Source organism: Neomonachus schauinslandi, chromosome 4 (genome assembly GCF_002201575.2).
Source record: "Neomonachus schauinslandi chromosome 4, ASM220157v2, whole genome shotgun sequence".
Lineage (NCBI taxonomy): Eukaryota > Metazoa > Chordata > Mammalia > Carnivora > Phocidae > Neomonachus > Neomonachus schauinslandi.
In genome coordinates this window covers 34,700,870-34,723,418 of record NC_058406.1, presented here as the reverse complement: position 1 = coordinate 34,723,418, position 22,549 = coordinate 34,700,870, and the positions used below count along the sequence as shown (strand labels likewise).

Below are 22,549 nucleotides of genomic sequence, written 5' to 3'. Positions count from 1 at the left end.
CTCAATGCCAAGACCCTGGGATCATGACCTGAGCCGAAGGCCAACACTTAACTGACTGAGCCACCCAGGCGCCCTATTTATAGTAAGTCTTCAAATCAGTTAGTGTGCTTCTTCTAACTTTTACCTTTCAGAATTATTTTTGCTGTTCAGTTCCTTTTAGAATTGGATTGTCTAAATTAAAAAAATTCTGCTGGATTTGATTGGTATTATATTAAACCTATATATCAATTTTGGGAAAATTGAAATCTTTACTGTGTTGAGTCTTCAATCTGTGAACAGCAGTAGGTATCTCTATTTAGGTCTTCCTGGATTTCTTTCATCACTCTTTTGTAGTTTTCAGCATATAGATCCTGTATATGTTTTGTTAGACTCATATTTATGTATTTTATTTTTTTGAAGTTTTTATAATTGGTTATTTTTTTAAATTTCAGTTTCCATTTATACATTGCTAGTATAAGGAAATATTGAATTTTATATGTTGACCTGTAAACCATCTCCTTTCTAAAGGCACTTATTAGTTCTAGGAGTTTTTTTGTAAATTCCTTGGGACTTTCTATGTGGACAGTCATGTAATCTTTGAAAAGTGATAATTGTATTTCTTCCTTTTCAGTCTGTAGGCTTTATATCACTTTTCTTGCCATGTGGCACCAGCTAAGATTTCCAGTATGATTCTGAATAGGAGTGGTGAAAGTATATATTCTTGCTTTATTCTGGGTCTTAGAAGGAAGGCATTGAATCTTTGATCAGTTAGGATGATGTTGGCTGGAGAGTTTTTGTAGATAATACCCTTTATCAGGTTGAGGGAATTTCCTTCTATTCCTGGTTTGCTAAGAGTTTTTTTTTTTAACTTTCCCATTTTTAAAAAAGATTTTATTAATTTGTCAGAAAGAGTACAAGCAGGGACAGCGGCAGGCAGAGGGAGAAGCAGGCTCCTCACTGAGCAAGGAGCCTGAGTGGGACTTGATCCCAGGATCCTGGGATCATGACCTGAGCTGAAGGCAGACTCTTAACCAGCTGAGCCACCCAGGTGTCCCAAGAGGTTTTTTTTATTAATTATTATTTTTTTTAATCACGAATGGATGTTATGTTTTGTCAAAATGCTTTTTTCTGTATCTGTTCATAATGTCATATATTTTAATCTAGATTATTAATATGGTGGATTATGTAGATTGATTTTCAAATGTTGAGCTGGCCTTACATTTACAGGATAAAGCCAACTTTGTTGTGGTATGTTATTCTGGATTCAATGTGCAGAAATTTTGATAAGAATTCTTGTGTCTATGATCATGAGGGATATTGGTCTGTTATTTTCTTTTCTCCTTCTTTCCCTTCTCCTTCCTTCTTTCCTTTATCTGATTTTGTCTGGTTTTAGTACCAGGGTAGTGCTGGCCTCATAACATGAGCTTGGAACTGTTTCTTTTACTTATGTTTTCTGGAAGAAATTATATAAAACTGGTGTTATTTCTTCTTTAAATGTTTGGAAGAATTTGCCTGTGAAACCATCTGTTCTTGGGAGATTTATTTTTCAGAAGAATTTATTTATTTATTTATTTATTTATTTAATTTTAATTTTTAAGAGAGTGGGAGGGGGGCAGAGGGAGAGAGAGAGAATCTTAAGCAGTCTCCATGCCCAGCGCAGAGCCAGTCTTGGGGCTTGTTCTCACAACACTGAGATCATGACCTGAGCCAAAATCAAGAGTCAGATGCTTAACTGACTAAGCCACCCTGGCGCCCCCCAGAAGAATTTTAACTACACATTTAATTTCTTTAATTAATATAGAACTATTCAGGTTACCTATTTAATCTCTGGTGAGTTTTGGTAGTTTGAATTTTTGAGAGATTCATTCATTTAATCCAGTTTGTTGGATTTGTGTGTGTAGAATTATCCCTAATCATTCTTCATAATCCTTTTAATGTCTGCATGGTCTGTAGTGATATTACCTCTTTCATTCCTAAAATTGGTAATTTGTGTCTTCTTTTTTTCTTTGTCAGTCTTGGTAGAGGTTTATCTTTTTTTATTAATCTTCTAGAGAACCAGCTTTTGGCTTCAGTGATTTTTCTCTATTGTTTTTGTGTTTCAAACCTTTCAAAAGTTTGGAGATTTTCCCATTATTTATTTTTTTTCATATTTAGTTGAAGTATAGTATATTATTAGTTTCAGGTGTACAACATAGTGATCTGACAATTACAGTTGATCTTTCAGCAACCTGAGGGTTAGGGGTGCCAACTTTTGCAAAGTCAAAAATCCACTTACAGCTTTTGACTTTTCTAAAACTTAACTAACAATAGCCTATTGTTGACTGCAGGCCTTACTGATAATATAAATAGCCGATTAACATGTATTTTGTATATGTATTATATTATGTATCTTACGATAAAGTAAGCTAGAGAAAAGAAGTTATTAAGAAAATTATAAGGAAGAGGGCGCCTGGGTGGCTCAGTCGGTTAAGTGTCTGCCTTTGGCTCAGGTCATGATCCCAGGACCCTGGGATCAAGTCCCACATCGGGCTCCTTGCTCAGCAGAGAGCCTGCATCTCCCTCTACCTGCTGCTTCTGCTTGTGCGCTCTCTCTCTGTCAAATAAATAAATAAAATCTTTTTTAAAAAAGAAAATCATAAGGAAGAGAAAATACATTTACAGTACTCTACTATATTGGTACTGTAAGCTTACATCATCTGTTTACAAAATGAATTGTCTGTCAGTACCTACATCAATGTTGTCTTATATGATACAAAACACTGTAGATATTATTTGTATTACTCACACAAGACATCAAAAATGGAAAAGGTAATGTGAAAAAGAAATTCATATTTATTGGGGCGCCTGGGTGGCTCAGTCGTTAAGTGTCTGCCTTCGAGTCAGGTCATGGTCCCGGGTCCTGGGATTGAGCCCCACATCGGGCTCCCTGCTCGGCGGGGAGCCTGCTTCTCCCTCTGCCGCTCCCCCTGCTTGTGTTCCTTCTCTCGCTGTGTCTCTCTCTGTCAAATAAATAAATAAAATCTTGAAAAAAAAAGAAATTCATATTTATTTACAAGTATAACAATTCATGTTTGGTAACAAAGAAACAGCAATATGATTGCTTTTTATGGTAGCTTAGTGTAATCAACATGATTGCTTCATGGTAGCCTATATGCTAATGAATGAATCGTTATAAAATTTTTATGGCATACAGTATTACAGTCATATTCGTAATACAGTATTGGAGACATTGTTACATTTTTAAAAAACCACTTACCTGTGATGATAGGTGATACAGTTTCCCCAATTTGGGGAGGGGGTGGGGAGAGAGAGATCTTTAAACTGTATGTTAATCTTGAAAGCAAAGTTTTAAAACAGTAAGAAAACTAACACATTATTAATTTTTTATTAAATATCACTCACTTTATGCTTGTGTAAGGATAGGCTATTTCCATACAAGTCTTGCACATGGTGTTTGTTCTACATGATGAATACTTAGGCGCTGCTGCCGCTGACACAAAACCATCTCATACAGTTCTTTCTGTACAGTTATTAGATGTTCACACAAAGATACACACATACACAACAGAAAAGTTTATTAATTGCACAGCATGATGATTATTTACTGTTCATTAACTGGAATAGTGGATCATCATAAAGGCCTTTATTTTCATCTTCACGTTGAGTAGGCTGAGGAGAAAGAAGAGGAAGGATTGGTCTTGCTGTCTCAGGGGTGGCAGAGGCAGAAGAGGTGAAGGAGGTGGGGAGGCACGAGAGGCAGGCACACTTGGTATAACTTTATAGAAATACATCATAATTTCTGTCTGACTTTTTTGCTTTTACATTTTTCTAAAAATGTATCTATGTAGTACCAATCCTTCTTCCACCATTTGCTTTGTTTCAGTGCTTGTGTCATACAAGGGTCCATGATATAAATGAAGTCAAATCTGGCCTTTCAGCCAGATTGTCTAACTTCAGTTTGTTTTCTGGACTCTATTACATCCTCTTCCTCATTGTCTGGCACTGGTTCAGTAGCAGTCATCTCCATTAAGTTGTCTTTTGTTAATTCCTCTTGTGTGCTGTCACATAACTCTTGAATTTCTCCAAGAAACATATCTTGAAACCCTTCATCCCCCCACCTTTTTTTTTTTTTTCCGTATCCATGATCTCCTTGATTGGCTCTGTTGTAAATCCTGTGAAGTCATGCACAAGATCTGGATGTAGTTTTCTCGAGCAGGAATTTATTTTTTGGGGCTTGATGCCTTTCATGGCTTTTTCTGTAAGAACAATGGCATTTTCAGTGTTGTAATCCTTCCAAACTTTCATGATGTTCTTTCTATTGGGGTCCTCTTCCTTCATGTTGATAATCTTTTCCATAGGGTGTTGTGCATAATGAATCTTAAAGGTCCTTATGACCCCTGATCTAGATGCTGTATTAGAGATGTTGTGTTTGGAGACAAGTAGACTACTTTGATGCCTTTGGTGTTGAACTCATGGGGTTTGGTTGACCAGGGGCATTGTCCAATATCAGAAGAAATTTAAAAGGCAGTCCCTTACTAGTAAGATACTTCTTGACTTCAGGGACAAAGCATTGATCCAGAAAAAGGGTTCTTGTTGTCCAGCCTTCTTGTTGAATAACCAAAAGACTGGCAGCTGGTGTTTATCTTTTCCCTTCAAGGCTCAGGGGTTAGGAACTTTATAGATAAGGGCAGTCCTGATCATAAACCTGACTGCATTTGCACAAAACAGTAGAGTCAGCCTATCTCTTCCTGCCTTAAATCCTGGTGTTTGCTTCTCTTTCTAACTTATAAATGTCTTTTGTGGGATTTTTCCCCCCCCAGAAAAAGGCACATTGTCTGCATTAAAAACCTGTTCAGGCAGATATCTTTTCTCCTCTGTGATTATTTTAATGGTGTCTGGGAACTTGTCTGCTGTTTCTGTTCTCTTGACATTTTTAGGCAAAACCTCTTTCTAAAATCAAACCATCCTTTGCTGACATTAAATTCTCCAGGTTTAGGTCCTTCACCTTCCTTTTGCTTTAAGTTGTCCTATAATGACTTCACTTTTCTGGAATCATATTAGAGACTATAGTTATGCCTTTCCTATAGCATCTTGCACTCACATAAAAGCTGCATTTTCAATATGAGATAAAAATATATTTTGCAAAAAGTGCAGTGTTTTCATACCTGTTAGTATAGCTGCAGCAACAGCTTCATGAATTTCCTTATCTTTTTTTCTTTTCTTTTTTTTTTTTTTTTTTTTTACTGTGGTCCTTACACTGGATTCATTTATCTTGAAGTGACAGGCAACCGCAGCTGCTGACCTCAGTCTATGTACATATCAGGCAATTCAACCTTTTCTTAAAATGTCATGACTTGGGGCGCCTGGGTGGCACAGTCATTGGGCGTCTGCATTCGGCTCGGGTCATGGTCCTGGGGTCCTGAGATGAAGCCCCGCATCTGGCTCCCTGCTCCGTGGGAAGTCTGCTTCTCCCTCTCCCACTCCCCCTGCTTGTGTTCCTGCTTGTGCTCTCTCTCTCTGTGTCAAATAAATAAATAAAATCTTAAAAAAAAAAATGTCATGAGTTTTCTCTGCTTCTTGGTCGCACTTCCAGCATCACTAATGGCACTTTATGTGGGTCCCATGGTTTTAACTCAAGTTTTATGATACTGCGCTAAACACAATGAAAAATGTGTGAGAACCACAAGAGATCACTTTTTACTGCAACACATGCAATTTACTAGAGAAACAAACTGCTCACACTGAGATGATTAGTGTCACATGGTGTTTTAAGTAGGTGCTTGCAACACTTGAACTCACCACAAGAGCGACAGGAGGTGGCTATGAAATTATTACAGTAGCACATATGCACTACAGTTAATTTTATGCAGCTATGATGTAATATGATATCTTTACATTTGCTTGCATTTCTCTCGACTGCAAATGGCACCATGTATAGTCTATAAGTGTGTGCTTAAGTTTTGATAAATTTTAACTTTTTTTCTTTTTTAAAGATTTTTATTTATTTGAGAGAGAGAGAGAGCGCACAAGGCGGGGGGAGGGGCAGAGGGAGAGGAAGGAAGCAGACTCCCCGCTGAGCAGGGAGCCCAACATGGGGCTCGATCCCAGGACCCCGAGATCATGACCCGAGCCGAACACAGGCACTTACTAACTGACTGAACCACCGAGGTGTCCCAGCTTTGATGATTCTTATCACCACTGCTTATTAGCACTTATTGCTGCTGCTGCCTTCATACTGCCACTATAGGATTGCCTGGGGGTTTGGGTATGAGAGAATGGAGAAAAGAAAGAGAAAAAATGGGGGATTTTCACACTCTCCGAGTATTAGGAGTTCCCTTTCCTGTTCTGAGCCAGAAAAAGGGCTTCTCTTGGAGCTGTCTCTAGGTGTACCCCAGTTTTCACTGCTAGATTTTTTTTGATGTGTTAAATTCAGGCTTTAGGATACTAGAGGGGAAAAAAAAAAACCCAGATATGTTGGAATTCGGGTCTTCCCCAGTCCTTCTGCTAATAATGACTTTTCAGAGTCCTCAAATACTACTCCATGCATTCTGTTAAGGTTTTGTATTTGCATTCAATAGGAGTGATAGAATGAAGTGTGCTTACCCTATCTTATCCAGCTCCAGAATCCCTATCATTTTGTTTTAACCTATTTATGTCTATATAGTGGGTTTCTTTTTTTTTTTTTTTCCAAGATTTTATTTATTTATCTGAGACAGAGAGAATGAGAGAGACAGAGAGCACATGAGAGGGGGAAGGGTCAGAACAGGGAGCCCGATGCGGGACTCGATCCCGGGACTCCAGGATCATGACCTGAGCCGAAGGCAGTCGCTTAACCAACTGAGCCACCCAGGCGCCCTATATAGTGGGTTTCTTGAAGGCAGCATATGGTTGTGTCTTACTTTCTTATCCAACCTGATAATCTGTGCCTTTTTAGTAGGATATTTAGACCATTTACTGAATATTGTTGATACAGTTGTGATCAAATCCACCAAGTACTATTTGTTTTCTGTTTGTCTCGTCTGTATTTTGTTCTCTTTTTCTTATTTTTCTGCCTTCTTTTTGGATTACATATCTTTTATGTTTCCATTTTATCTCCTTTTTTTGTTTATTAGCCTGTAATTCCTTGTGTGCCTGTTTGAGGGTGTATAGTATACACCAGAGACCAACAAACGTTTTCTATAAAGGTCCATATAGTAAATATTTTAGATTTGGTGCACTATACTATCTTTGTCATAACTATTTGACTCTGCCATTTTTGTACAAAAGCAGCCAGGCACAATATGTAAATGAATGACTCTGGCTGTGTTCCAATAAAACTTTTTTTTTTTTTAAGATTTTATTTATTTATTTGTCAGAGAGAAAGAGAGCACAAGCAGGGGGAGCGGCAGGCAGAGCAGGCAAGGGAGAAGCAGGCTCCCAACTGAGCAAGAAGCCCAGCGCGGGACTTGATCCTGGGATCATGACCTGAGCCAAAGGCAGACGCTTAACCGAATGAGCTACCCAGGCTTCCCTCCAATAAAACTTTATTTATGAAAACAGGGAGCAGGCCAGATTTGGTCTGCAAATTATAGTTTGCCAACATCTGGTCATATCTTTAATTTAACACAGTCTACTTTCAAGTGATACTATACTACTTCACTTGTAGTATTATAACGTTTCTACAATACACTTCCATTTCTGGAGCACCTGGGTGGCTCAGTCTGTTAAACTTATGCCTTTGGCTCAGGTCATGATCCCTGGGTGCTGGGATCAAACCCTGTGTCCTTGGGCTCCCTGCTCGGCGGGGAGCCTGCTTCTCCCCTCTCTGCCCCTCCCCCCGCTCGTGCTTGCTCTTTCTCTCTTTCTCTCAAATAAATAAATTAAATCTTTAAAAGAAATATATTTCCATTTCTTCCCTACCAGCCTTTGCACTCTTGTTTTCTTATATTTCACATATGATAAATTTTTTGTTATTGTTTCTACTTTGAACAATTATATTTTCTGGGATCATGGGACCCCTGAGATCATAACCTGAGCCAAAGGCAGATGCTTAACTGACTGAGCCACCCAGGTGCCCCTATTTTCAGGAGATTTAAATAAAAAATGAAATCTTTTAAATTTATCTACATTGTTACAGTTTCCAGTGCACTTTGTTTTTTTGTGTGTGTAAATGCAGATTTCCATATGCTATAATTTTCCGTCTGCCTAAGGACTTCATTTAAAATTTCTGCTGCTACTGAATTCTTTCAGCTTTTTTAAGCCTGTGAAAGTATTTCACTTTTATTTATTTATTTTTTAAAGGTTTTATTTTATCTTTAGAGAGAGAATGCTTGAGTGGGAAGAAGGAGAGGGAGAAAGAGAGAGAATCCCAAGCAGGCTCCATGCTCAGCGTGGAACCTGACGCAGGACTTGATCCCATAACCCTGAGATCGTGACCTGAGCCAAAATTAAGACTTGGACGCTCAACCGACTGAGCCACCCAGGAACCCCTCACTTTTGTTTTTAGAAAGATATTTTTTGTTAGGTATAGAATTTAAGTTGACTCCCCCCCCGCCCACCACCACTTTCAGTACTATAAAGATGTTTCTCCATTCTCTTCTGGCATGCATTGTTTCTGTCAAGAAAGCTGCTGTCATTTTTATCTTTATTCTTCTGTATGTAATATTTCTTTATTTCGCTGGCTCTTGTTAAGATTCTCTCTCAGTAAAAATAACAGCTTTATTGAGATATAATTCAAATACCATGAAATTCACCTTTTTAAAGTGTATACTTTTGTGGGTTTTAGTGTATTCACAAAGACGTACAACCATCATCACTAATTTTAGAACTTTTTCACTCAAAAATGAAACCCGGTGCCTATAAGCAGTTACTCTCAATGCTCCCCCACTGGCTACCACTAATCTAATTTCTGTCTCTATGGATTTGTCTTTTCTAGACATGTGATGTTTACGGAGTGATACAATATGTGTAGTCTTTTGTGATGGACTTCTTTTACTTGGCACATTGTTTTCAAGTTTCATTCATGTTATAGCAGTACTTTATTCCTTTTTCGTGCCAAATATTCCATTCTATGAATAGATCACATTTGTTTATTCAGCTCATGAACATTTAGCTTGTAGCCGTTTCTTGGCTCTTATGAATGATAATGCTATGAACACTTGTATATAAGTTTTCAGCTGGACATGTGTTTTCATTTCTCGTGGGTAGATACCTAGGAGTGGAACTGCTGGGTGAATATGATAACTCTGTGTTTAACATTTTCAGAAGCTGACTGTTTTTGGAAGTGACTACAGCATTTTACATTTCCATCAGCATTTATGAAGTTCCAGTTTTTCCGCATCCTTGTCAATACTCATTATTGGCTGTCTTTTAATATTAGTCATCCTAGAAAAAAAAATTAGTCATCCTGGTGGGTCTGAAGTGGTCTCTTACTGTGATTTTGATTTGTATTTTTCCAATGACTAATGATGTTGAGCATCTTCCCATGTGCTTATTTCTCCAAAGAAGATACACAAATACCTGATAATGTCTATTCAGATCTTTTGCTCATTTTTAACATTGACTTGTCTTTTTTTAAAGATTTTATTTATTTATTTGAGAGAGAGAGAGAGAGCACAAGCAGGGGGAGGGGCAGAGGGAGAAGAGAGAGAGAATCTCAAGCAGACTCTACACCCAGCATGGAGCCCAAGTGGGGTCAGGACCCTGAGATCATGACCTGAGATAAAATGAAGAGTAGGACATTAACCGACTAAGCCACCCAGGTGTCCCAACATTGATTTCTCTTTTTATTGTTGAGCTGTAAGAGTTCTTTATATATTCTGGGTACATTTCCCTATCAGATATATGATTTACAAAAAATTCTTCCATTCTGTGCATTGTCTTTTCACTTTCTTAATGGTATCCTTTGAAGTCAAAAAGGTTTTAATTTTGATGAAGTCCATTTACTTATTTTTTTCTTTTGTTGCTTTTGCTCTTGGTGTCATATCTAAGATATTATTGCCTAACCCAAGGTCACAGAGACTCCTTTGTTTTCCTTAAGAGTGGTGTAGTTTTAGCTCTTGCATTTAAGTCTATGGTCCATTTTGAGTTAATTTTGGTGTATGGCATGAGGATGTAGTTTAACTTTATTCTTTTGCATGTGAATATCCAGTTTTCCCAGTACCATTTGTAGAAAAAGATGATTTTTTTTTCCACATTGAATTGTCTTGGCACCCTTGTTGAAAATCAGTTTACCATAAATGTAAGAGTTGATTTCTGTGCTCTCAATTCTATTCTACTTAAATATATGCCTTTATATATTTATATATACTGTCTTTATGTCAGTATCACACTGTCTTGATTACTATAGCTATATAGTAAATTTTGAAATTGAGAAATGTGAGTTTTCCAATTTTGTTCTTTTTTAAGATTGTTTTGGCTATTGTGGGTGCTTTGTATTTCTATATGAATTTTAAGATCAGTTTGTCAGTTTGTCCAAAAAAGATAGCCAGGATTTTGACAAGTATTACAGTGAATATGTAGATCAGTTTGGGTAGTATTGCTATCTTAACAATACAGGATATAAGCAAAAATCCATTTATACTGCCTTCTCTGTCTACCTATATAGTGACTTTTATCAGTGCTCTTTTTCTTGGGTTCATTTGAATTAATATCTAGTGTCCTTTCATTTCAGTTTAAAGGACTCACTTTACTGGTCTTACAGAACAGATTTGCTAGCAGTGAATTCTGTTTTTATTTGTGACTGTCTTAATTTCTCCTTCCTTTTTTTAATTTAAAATTTTTTGATGTGGTAAAATACACATAACATAAAATTTACCATGTAACTATTTTTAAGTATACAGTTTAGTGGTATTAAATACATCCATAATGTTGTATAGCTGCCGCTACCATACATGTCCATAAATCTTTTCAACTTGTAAAACTGAAACCCTATACCCATTAAACAGAGCTGCCCATTTCCACCCGTCTTTCTAGCACCTAGCAACCAGTTTTCTTTTAAAGATTTTGTTTATTTGAGAGAGAGAGTACACCGTGCACAAGCACAAGAAGGGGGGGGAGGGGCAAAGGGAAAGGGGGAAGTGGACTCTGCCTAGCAGGGAGTCCAACTTGCGGCTTGATCCCAGGACCCTGAGATCACGACCTGAGCCAAAGGCAGACGCTTAACTGACTGAGCCACCCAGGCGCCCCCACAGTTTTACTTTCTGTCTTTGTGATTTTGAGTACTTTTAGTACTCATATAGGTGAAATCATACAGTATTTGTCTTTTTGTCACTGGCTTATTTAGCATAATGTCTTCAAGCTTCATCCATGTTTTAGCATATTGCAGACTTTCCTTCCTTCTTAAGACTAGTTAATATTCCATTGTATGTATAGCTACATTTTGCTTGGTGATTTATTGCTTGATGGACTCTTGGATCATTTCCATGTTTTAGCTATTGTGAATAATACTGCTGTGAACATGAGTATACAGATATCCCTTTGAGAAGTAAGTGCTGGATCATACGGTATTTTTTTTTTTGCTGTCTATAACAGACTCATTTTATTTGAGATATAACTTATATAATATACTAGTTTTATTTATAATTTTTTAATTTTTATTTTTTGTTTCAAGTTTTTATTTAAATTCTAGTTGGGTAATATACAGTGCAATATTTATTTTAGGAGTTGAACTCAGTGATTCATCACTTACATGTAACACCCAGTACTCATCACAAGTGCTCTTCTTAATACCCAGTACCCATCCCCCACCCACCTCCCCTCCAGCAACTCTCAGTTTGTTCTCTATAATTAAGAGTCTTGGGAGAGAAGGGCTCTTCCCTTTGCATCCAGTGGCAGCCATCAGCTCAAAGGTAAGCCAAGATGGGTGCTTACAAGTACATCCAGGAGCTGTGGAGGAAGAAGCCATCCAATGTAATGTGCTTTTCTCTCAGGGTGTGTTGCTGGTAGTATGCCCAGCTCTCTGTGCTCCACAGGGCCCCCTGCCCAACCAAGCCTGATAAAGCACGCAGACTGTGTTACAAGGTCAAGCAAGGTTATGTCATATATCGGACATGGTGGCCACAAATGCCCAGTTCCTAAGGGTGCTACCTACGGCAGACCTGTCCATCATGGTGTTAACCAGCTAAAGTTTGCCCCAAGCCTTCAGTCTGTTGCAGAGGAGTGAGCTGGACATCACTGTGGGGCTCTGAGAGTCTTGAATTTTTACTGGGTTGGTGGAGATTGCATGTACAGATTCTTTGAGGTTATCCTCATTGATCCATCCGTAAAGCTATCAGAAAAATCCTGACACCCAGTGGATCACCAAACGAGTTTACAAGCACAGGGAGATGCGAGGGCTGACATCTGCAGGCTGCGAGAACCATGGCCTTGGAAGGGGTCACACAATTGGTTCTCACTGTGAGACATAAGAGAAGACGCAGTACTCTCCAGTTCCACCATTACTGCTGATATGAATAATGTTTGTAAAATCCTTACCTAATAAACAATTTAGGACAGTTATGGCTACTTCAAAGTATTCTTTAATTTGTCTGTTAAAATTAGCTGCAGATTGTTCCATGAATGCATTGTCAAATTATGAAAGTTAAAGTGCAATAATGTTTGAAGACTGTAAGTGAAGGTGTATCTTGTTTCTAGTAAGACAAATGCTTTTGTCTTTGCTTTATCTTTTTAGGGAGTTTATATGTCAGTGTTTAAAATGCTGTTTGGTATAATAGGTGTAAAATAAATTTTGTAAAAGTGGAATGCAGAAACTAACCATGTAGATTTGTTGGTGTATGTAATGAAACCTACAGCTTCTTAGGGGTGATGTAATGCTCTGGTTTACTCTCAACTGGTTATTTTTAGGAGTTTGGGAAGAACAAGCTTTTAAAATTGGATCTTGCTTGGAAATGTGAAGAATATCCTAATCTTTTATCATGATCATATACAGAATAATGTCAACTAGAAACCACATTTTTAGGTTGAATTCAGTATTTTTCAGGGGTCTTACACTCAATTAAATGATTTCCAGAAAACAGCAGACTGAAAGCCTCTTGAGACCTAAATTCCTTTCCACTCAAAAAGAGATCCTAAACCATATATATTTTGCATGTAGAGGTTGTTCAACTTAAGGAGTAAATGTTTATTAAACTAAAAAAAAGAGTCTTTATGGTTTGCCTCCCTCTCTTTTTTTCTTAAAGATTTATTTATTTGGGAGAGAGAGCATGCATGCAAGCATAGGGAGGGGCAGAGGGAGAAGGGAGAGAGAGAATTTCAAGCAGACTCCCCTCCCAGAATGGAACCCAACACAGTGTTCAATCTCACAACCCTGAGATCATGACATGAGCCAAAAATCAAGAGTCAGATGCTTAACCAGCTGAGCCACCCAGGTGCCCCAACTTTCTCTTTCTCCTTTTTACCCCCTTCCCATATGTTCATCTGTTTTGTTTCTTACTTTATTTTTGTTTGTTTCAAGTTTTTTTTTTTTTTAAGATTTTATTTATTTGAGAGAGAGAGAGTGAGACAGAGAAAGCACAAGAGGGGGGTGGGTCAGAGGGAGAAGCAGACTCCCCACTGAATGGGGAGCCCAATGTGGGACTGGATCCTGGGACTCTGGGATCATGGCCTGAGCCAAAGGCAACACCTAACTGACTGAGCCACCCGGGCGCCCCTCAAGTTTTTATTTAAATTCTAGTTAGTTAAAATGCAGTGAAATACTGGTTTCAGGAGTAGAACTCAGTGATTCATCACTTACATACAACATCCAGTGCTCATCCCAACAAGTACCCTCCTTAATACCCATCACCCATTTAGGCCATCCCCTGCCCACCTCCCCTCCATCAACCCTCAGTTTGTTCTCTGTAGTTAGGAGCCTCTTATACTTAGCCTCCCTCTCTCTTTTTTCCCCCCTTCCCCTGTGTTCATCTGTTTTGTTTCTTAAATTCCACATGAGTGAAATCATACGGTATTTGTCTTTCTCTGACTGACTTATTTCACTTAGCATAACACACTCTAGCTCCATCCATGTAGTTGCAAATGAGAAGATTTCCTTCTTTTTGTTGGCTGAGTAATATTCCATTGTATATATACCACATCTTCTTTATCCATTCATCAGTTGATGGACTTTTGGGCTCTTTCCATAATTTGGCTATTGTTGGTAATGGTGCTATAAACATCAGGTTGCAAACGTCCCTTTGAATCAGTATTTTTGTATCCTTTGGGTAAATACCTAGTAGTGTAATTGCTAGGTCATAGGGTAGTTCTAGTTTTAACTTTTTGAGGCACCTCTATACTGTTTTCTAGAGTGGCTGCACCAGTTTGCATTCGCATCAACAGACCAGTTTCTCTGCATCCTCACCAACATCTGTTGTTTCCTGTGTGTTTTTTGGGTTTTTTTTTTTAAGATTTTATTTATTTGAGAGAGAGAGTAATGGGGAGGAACAGAGGGAGAGAAGCAGACTCCCTGCTGAGCAGGAAGCCTGATGCAGGGCTCCATCCCAGGACCCAGAGATAATGACCTGAGCCGAAGCCTTAACTGACTGAGCCACCCAGGCACCCCTCCTGTGTTGTTAATTTTAGCCATTCTGACAGGTGTTAGGTGGTATCTCATTGTAGTTTTGATTTGTATTTTCCCTGATGATGAGTGATGTTGAGTATCTTTTCATGTGTCTGTTGGCCAAATGTATGTCTTCTTTGGAAAAATGTCTGTTCATGTCTTCTGCCCATTTCTTAACTGGATTATTTATTTTTTGGGTGTTGGGTTTGATAAGTTCTTTTTTTTTCTTCTTTAGATTTTACTTATTTGACACAGAGACACAGCGAGAGAGGGAACACAAGCAGGGGGAGTGAGAGAGGGAGAAGCAGGCTTCCCGCGGAGCAGGGAGCCCAAAGTGGGGCTCGATCCCAGGACCCTGGGATCATGACCCGAGCCGAAGGCAGACGCTTAACGACTGAGCCACCCAGGTGCCCCTTGATAAGTTCTTTATAGATTTTGGATACTAACCCTTTATCAGATATGTCATTTGCAAATATCTTCTCCCATTCTGAAGGCTGCCTTTTAGTTTTTTTGGTTGTTTCCTTTGTTGAGCATCTTTTTAGTTTGATATAGTCCCATTTATTTAGTTTTCCTTTTGTTGCCTTTACTTTTGGTATCATATCTGATAAATCATTCCTGACACCATATCTAGGGGCTTACCTTCATGTTTTCTTCTAGGACTTTTATGATTTCAGGTCGTACATTCAAGTCTTCATTTCATTTGAGTTAGTTTTTGTGCATGGTGTAAGATAGTTGTCCAGTTTCATTTTTTTGCATGTGGCTGTTCAGTTTTCCCAGCACAGTTTTTCGCCTTCCTCTCTGATATGGATGCCTTTTATTTCTTTTTCTTGCCTATTTACTCTGTCTCAGACTTCCAGGCTATGACAAATAAGAGTAGCAAGAGTTGGGTATACTTGGGTTGTTCCTGATCTTAGAGGAGAAGCTTTTAGTTTTTCACTTTTGAGGATGATGTTGGCTATGGGCTTGTCATAGATGGCCTTTATTATGTTGAGGTACATTCTCTCTAAATCCATTCTGCTGAGAGTTCTTATCATGAACAGATGTTGAATTTTGTCAAATGCTTTTCTACATCTATTGCAATGATCATATGATTTTTATCCTTCATTTTGTGAATGTGGTGTATCATATTGATTAATTTTTGAATATTGAAACATCCTTGCATCTCTGGAATAAATCCTGCTTGATCATGGTGAATGATCCTTTAAATAATTTTAAAATTCAGCTTGTTAATATTTTGTTGAGGATTTGCATCTATGTTTATCAATGATATTGGTCTCCAATTTTCTTTTTATCATAGTTGTTTTTGGTTTTGGTATCGGTAATGCTATTCCCCTAGCATGAATTTGGAAGCATTCCTTCCTATTCTGTTTTTTGGAATAGTTTAAGAAGTATAGGTATTAACTCTTCTTTAAATGTTTGGTAGAGGGCGCCTGGGTGGCTTCGTCAGTTAAGCATCTGCCTTCTGCTCAGGCCAGGATCCTGGAGTACCGGAATTGAGTCCCACATCAGACTCCCTGCTTAGCAGGGAGTCTGCTTCTCCCTCTGCCCCCCACCCTGCTCTCATGCTCTCTCTCTCTCAAATAAATAAATAAAATCTTTAAAAAAATAGTAAATGTTTGGTAGAATTCACTTTTGAAGCCATCTGGACTTTTGTTTGTTGGGAGTTTTTTGGTTCAACTTTGTCTCAGTTTTATTACCTAAATTTGTTTGTTTGTAATTTGTTTGTTTAGATTTTCTATGTCTTCCTGAATTTATTCTTGGAAGTTTTTATGTTTGTAGGAAGTTTTCATTCTTTTATTTTGTCTAATTTGTTGGCATATTGTTTTTTTGTAGTAATTTCTTAAAACCCTTTGTGTTGTGTGTTCTTTTTGGAAGGAAGCCATGCTAGGAGTAGGGTAAGAGAAGGCATAGGTTGAGATCAGTAGTACAGATATGTTTAGTATGACGTGAGACATCTAAGTGGAGACAATCAAGCAGGCAGTTAAATACAAGAATTTCAAGGAAAAAAAAAAAAGAATTTCAAGTTTAGAAACAAGTCCTAAACTATAAATTAAACCACAAGTCTGGTTTGGTCAGTATATAACCTTCAGTATAGATTTTGGATACTAGCCCTTTATCCGATATGACATTTACAAATATCTTCTCCCATTCCGTCGGCTGCCTTTTGGTTTTGTTGATTGTTTCCTTTGCTGTGCCGAGGCTTTTTATCTTGATGAAGTCCCAATAGTTCGTTTTTGCTTTCGTTTCCCTTGCCTCAGGAGACGTGTCTAGTAAGAAGTTGCTGTGGCCAACATCAAAGAGGTTGCTGCCCGTTTTCTCCTCTAGGATTTTGATGGTTTCCTGTCTTACATTTAGGTCTTTAATCCATTTTCAATTTACTTTTGTGTACTGTGTAAGAAAGTGGTCCAGTTTCATTCTTCTGCATGTCACTGTCCAGTTTTCCCAACACCATTTGTCGAAGAGACTTCTTATATTTTTTCCTGCTTTGTGGAAGGTTAGTTGACCATACGTTTGTGGGTCCATTTCTGGTTCTCTATTCTGTTCCATTGATCTATGTGTCTGTTTTTGCCTGCAGCTTCTGTATAAAACACATAATTGAGAGCACAATTGAATAAAACACCTCAACACAGTTGTGTACTTCATCATAAGAAAACTTGCACTGTTGTGATTTGACCTTGGGTTTACTTTGGCAGAACAAGAATTATAACTTTTCTTCTCACTGGTAGGGATGAAAAGCTAAGAGAAAGTTTTGCTCTTAGTTGCTCTTATAATACTGAGTCCCACTAGAAGCTGTGTCTATTCTGCTACCAGTTGCTCAGGTTTTGCTTCCTTCCTAGCATCTTTCAGCATTCTGCTTTTTTCCAGTCTAAACCAGAAAGAAAGGAAATGATTCTGTTTACATATGCACTATTTTCCTATGATTATCCTCTGCTGCTTTTTTCCAGTCTGGATGGAAATTCTTTCTTGAATTCTTCTCTGCCACTTCCTGTTCTTTGAGCCTGGAACTGTTATAAAAGCTAATTGGCATCAGACACAAAAGATTATTCATTAACTTTTCTCTAAGACCCACAGCTCCTTCCAAGCCTGATTCTAATTTTTTAAAGGAACTATCTCTTTCTTTTCTTCTGAACTGACATATTAGAATACAGTTGAACAGACCGTGCACAATTTTCAAACAATTGCTTTATATGCCATATTTAGTTTGAAAGTTATTTTCCCATAGAAACAATAATATAAATGATGGTTTGGTTTCCCCAGCTAACTCCAACATCTTTTAAACTTGTGTCAAGTGGTATTTCATTTATAATTGACAACAGCTATACCCTTGTTTCTTGGACACATGGACACATTGCCCATAAGTTATTCTAGTATAGCATAGAGACAGGAAACAAGGACTGTACCACAGCGTCCCAATAATTTAACTTTCTACATTAGTAGCATAGAACCAAAGACTGTAGGAGTTAGGAGGGACATTAGAGATAGCATCATCCAAGCTACTTATTTTATGAGGGAGAAGACTGAGAGCCTGGGAACTTAAATGACTTTTCCTTAGTGGCATTTTCTCACCTCACATCACTGAAATTTGTGTATATTGATTCACCTGTTTAAAATTCCAGATAAACTCCTTACTATCTATCAAGATTCAGTTCTCCTATAAAACTTTATGTGTTCACCCTTGACCCTTTGGATATATATAGTTGGACTCTCCAATCTCTTTTCTCTCCATACATTGTATATAATAACTTTCATAGCACTATTTAGGTACAGTGACCTTGTGCAAGTCACTAAACATCTCAGTACTTCAGTATTTTTATCCATAAAATAATAATACCTACTTCACAGGTGTGTAATGAAAATGAAATGAGTTAATATAGGTAAAGAGCTTATGACAGTGTCTGGTACACAGTAAATTTTATATAATTAATAGATAGTATCATAATGAATTGTGATTTTTGACTTGAATACTTGTTTTCCCTACTGGTCTATGAGCTCATCAGCTCACCAAGGTCAAAAAGATTATATATCACTCATCTTTGGCAGCATTATATAAGTTTTCAACGAAAATTTTTATTTTGAGGGGTGCCTGGGTGGCTCAGTCAGTTAAGCATCTGCTTTCAGCACAGGTCATGATCAGGGTCCTGGGATCGAGCCCCACTTTGGGATCCCTGCTCAGTGGGGAGTCTGCTTCTCCCTCTCCCTCTGCTCCTCCCCCCCACTCATGCTCTCTCTTTCTCAAATAAAATCTTAAAAAAAGAAAAGAAAATTTTTACTTTGAAATCATTGTAAGTTTACATGCAGTTGGAAGAAATAATACAGAGATCCCATGTGCCCTTTACCTCATTTCCCCCAGTAATAACACCTTGCAAAACTACAGTACAATATCACAATGGGGATATTGACATTGATATAGTTAAGATTCAAAACAATTCCATTACCACAAGGATTCTACATATTGACCTTTTACAACCACACTCATTTCTTTCTCATATTCTTCCTCCAACCAACATCTTTAACTCCTGGCAACCACTAATCTAGTCTCGATTTCTATAATTTTGTTATTTCAAGAATATTATATAAATGGAATAACATAATATGTAACTTTTGCTGATTGTCTCTTTTCACTCAGCATAATTCTCTAGAGATTTATTTCAAGTTGTGTGTTATCATTTTTAAAAATTATTATTGAGTAGCATTTCATGGTATGAGTGTACATACTAAAGTCTGACTACACACCCATTGAAAGACATCTGAATTGTTTCTAGTTTTTATTGATTATGAATAAAGCTGCTTTTGAACATTCACGTACAGGTTTTTGTGTAAATATGTTTTCATTTCCCTGGGATAAATGCCCAGGAGAGAGTTGCTGGATCATATGGTAGTTGCATGTTTAGTTTTTGAAGAACTTGCCAAACTGTTTTCCATAGTGCTGTACCATTTTACATACCACCAACAACTTATGAGTGAAAAGACAGAGAAATTTATCCCAAATGAAGGAACAGGAGAAGGCCATGGACAGGGATCAAAGTAAAACAGGTATAAGTAACATACCTGATGGACAATTTAAAGCAATGATCATAAGGATACTCACTGGACTTGAGAACAGAGCAGGGGACATCAGTGAGACCCTTAACACAGAGATAAGGAATAACAGCAGAGATAAAGGACTCAATAACCAAGATGAGAAACATGCTTGATAGAATGAAGAGCAGGCTGGAGAGCAGAGGAATGAATTAGTGACCTAGAAGACAGAGTAAGGGAAAGTAATCAAGCTGAACAAAGGAGAAAAAAAAATTATGCAAAACAAGAATATACTTAGGGAACTCAGTGACTCTGTCAAACATAAACATATTCATATTTTAGGAGTCCCAGAAGAAGAGAGAGAAAAGGGGGCAGAAAATATATTTGAAGAAATAATAGCTGAAAACTTGACTAACATAGGGAAGGAAACAGATCTCCAGAAATAGGTGGCACAGAACCTCCCATCAAAATCAACAAAAGCAGATCCACACCAAGACATATTGTAAATAAATTGGCTATATATGGTGATAAAAAATATTAAAGAGCAGCAAGATAAAAGGAGACAGTTACATACAAAGGAAACCCCATAAAGCTATCAGCAGATTTTTCAGCAGAAACTTTCTAAGCCAGAAAGGAGGCATGATATACTCAAAGTGTTGAATGGGAAAAACCTGCAGCCAAGAATACCCTATCTAGCAAGGCTGTCATTCAGAATAGAAGGAGAGATAAAGAGTTTCCCAAACAAAAACTAAAGGAGTTCGTGACCTCTAAACCAGCCCTGCAAGAAGTATTAAAGGGAACTCTGAGTGGAAAGCAAAGACCACAAATGACAGTATGAAGGTAGGAAACACAAAAGCAGTAAAAAGAATTAGTTAAGGAACTCACAAAAGAAAAGGAAGTATGCACCTAAAACATGGGGAGAAGAGGAGTAAAGAATGGGTTCAAACTTAAACGACCATCAATTTAGTAGACTGCTATATGAAGAAGGGGTTATATACAAACTGTATGGTAGTGATTTATCAAAAGCCACTAATAAATATGCAAAGAAGAAAGAGAAAGAAATTCAAATATGTCACTGAAGAAAATCAGCAAACCATGAAAGAGAGGAAGACAAGAAAGGCTCAGAGAAAATCTTCAGAACAACCACAAAACAAATAATAAAATGGCAACAAATACATATCTATCAATAATGACTTTATTTTTTTAAGTAGGCTCCAAGCCTAGCATGGAGCCTAATGGAGGGCCCAAACTCATACCCCAAGACCAAGACCTGAGCTGAGATCAAGAGTTGGACGCTTAACCTACGGAGCCACCCAGGCACCTCAATCAGTAATTATTTTGAATGTAAATGGACTAAATGCTCCAATCAAAAGACATAGGGTGACAGAATGGATGAAAAAACAAGACCCATCTATACACTGCCTATAAGAGGCTCATTGTAGACCAAAAAACAGGTGCAGATTGAAAGTGAGGAGATGGAGAAACATCATGCAAATGGATGTCAAAAGAAAGCCAGAGTGGCAGCTTTCCAACCAGGCCCTGGCAGAATGGCTCCTGCGAAGAAGGGTGGTGAGAAGAAGGGCCGTTCTGCTATCAACGAGGTAGTGACCAGAGAATACACCATCAACATTCACAAGTGCATCCATGGAGTGGGTTTCAAGAAGCGTGCCCCTCGGGCACTCAAAGAGATCCGGAAATTTGCCATGAAGGAGATGGGAACTCCAGATGTGTGCATTGACACCAGGCTCAACAAAGCTGTCTGGGCCAAAGGAATAAGGAATGTTCCATACCGTATCCATGTGTGGTTGTCCAGAAAATGTAACGAGGGTGAAGATTCACCAAACAGGCTCTACACACTGTTTACCTATGTACCTGTCACCACTTTCAAAAATCTACAGACAGTTAATGTGGATGAGAACTAATCACTGATTGTCAAATAAAGGTATAAAAAAAAAAAAAGATATAAAGCCAGAGTGGCAATACTTCTATTGGATGAAATAGACTTTAAAGCAAAGACTGTAACAAGAGGCAAGAAGAACACTATCATAATAAAGGGGACAATCCAACAAGAAGATATAACAATTGTAAATATTTTGGACCCAACATGGGAGCACCCAAATACACAAAACAGTTAAGAACAAACATAAAGAAACTAATTGATAATAATACCATAGCAGTAGAAGACTTTAACACCCCACTTACACCAATGGACAGAGCATCTAAACAGAAAATCAACATGGAAACAATGGCTTTGAATGACACAGTGAACCAGATGGATTTAACAGAACATTCAGAACATTCCAGCCCCAAGCAGGAGAATACACATTCTTTTCAAGTGCACATGGAACATGCATCTTTTCTGACCATAATGCTATGAAACTAGAAGTCAACCACAAGAAAAAATCTGGTAAGACCACAAATAACATGCTGCTGAACAATGAATAGGTCAACCAGGAAATAAGAGAAGCAATTAAAAAGTACATGGAAACAAATGAAAATGAAAACACAACAGTTCAAAATCTTTGGGATGCAGCAAAAGCAGTTCTCAGAGGAAGTGTATAGCAATACAGGCCTACCTCAAGAAGCAAGAAAAATCTCTAATAAAGAACCTAACCTTACACTGAAAGGAGCTAAAAAAAGAACAATAAATGAAACCTAAAACGAGCCAAAGAAAGGAAATAATAAAGATTAGAGCAGAAATAAATGATATAGAAACTAAAAAACAATAGAACAGATCAATGAAACCAGGAGCTGGTTCTTTGAAAAAAATCAATAAAATTGACAAACCTCTAGCCAGACTTACCAAGAAAAAAAAAGAAAGGGCCCAAATAAATAAAAGCACAAATGAGAGAGGAGAAATAACAACAAACACCATGGAAATAAACTTATAAGAGAGTATTGTGAAAAACTACATGCCAACTAATTGGACAACCTGGAAGAAATGGATAAATTCCAGAAACATATAATCTAACAAAAGTGAAACAGGAAGAAATAGAAAATTTGAACAGACTGATTACAAGTGAAGAAATTGAATCAGTA

General features: G+C 37.7%; 2 protein-coding genes and 1 pseudogene across 2 annotated transcripts in view; all 3 read left to right on the top strand.

The window, feature by feature from the left end:
• Nucleotides 1-22,549, top strand: part of ZSWIM5 (zinc finger SWIM-type containing 5) — a 199,663-nt gene that overhangs the window by 47,679 nt on the left and 129,435 nt on the right. The window lies entirely within an intron of this gene.
• LOC110575318 lies at nucleotides 11,818-12,405 on the top strand (annotated as a pseudogene).
• On the top strand, nucleotides 21,052-21,432 carry LOC110575000 (60S ribosomal protein L31-like). Its single transcript, XM_044914013.1, has one exon. The coding sequence runs from the start codon at nucleotides 21,058-21,060 to the stop codon at nucleotides 21,430-21,432; it is 375 nt and encodes a 124-aa protein (XP_044769948.1). The 5' UTR covers nucleotides 21,052-21,057.

Coding starts and splice junctions, on each gene's coding strand:
- LOC110575000 (XM_044914013.1), top strand. CDS start 21,058: ATGGCTCCTGCGAAGAAGGGTGGTGAGAAGAAGGGCCGTTCTGCTATC.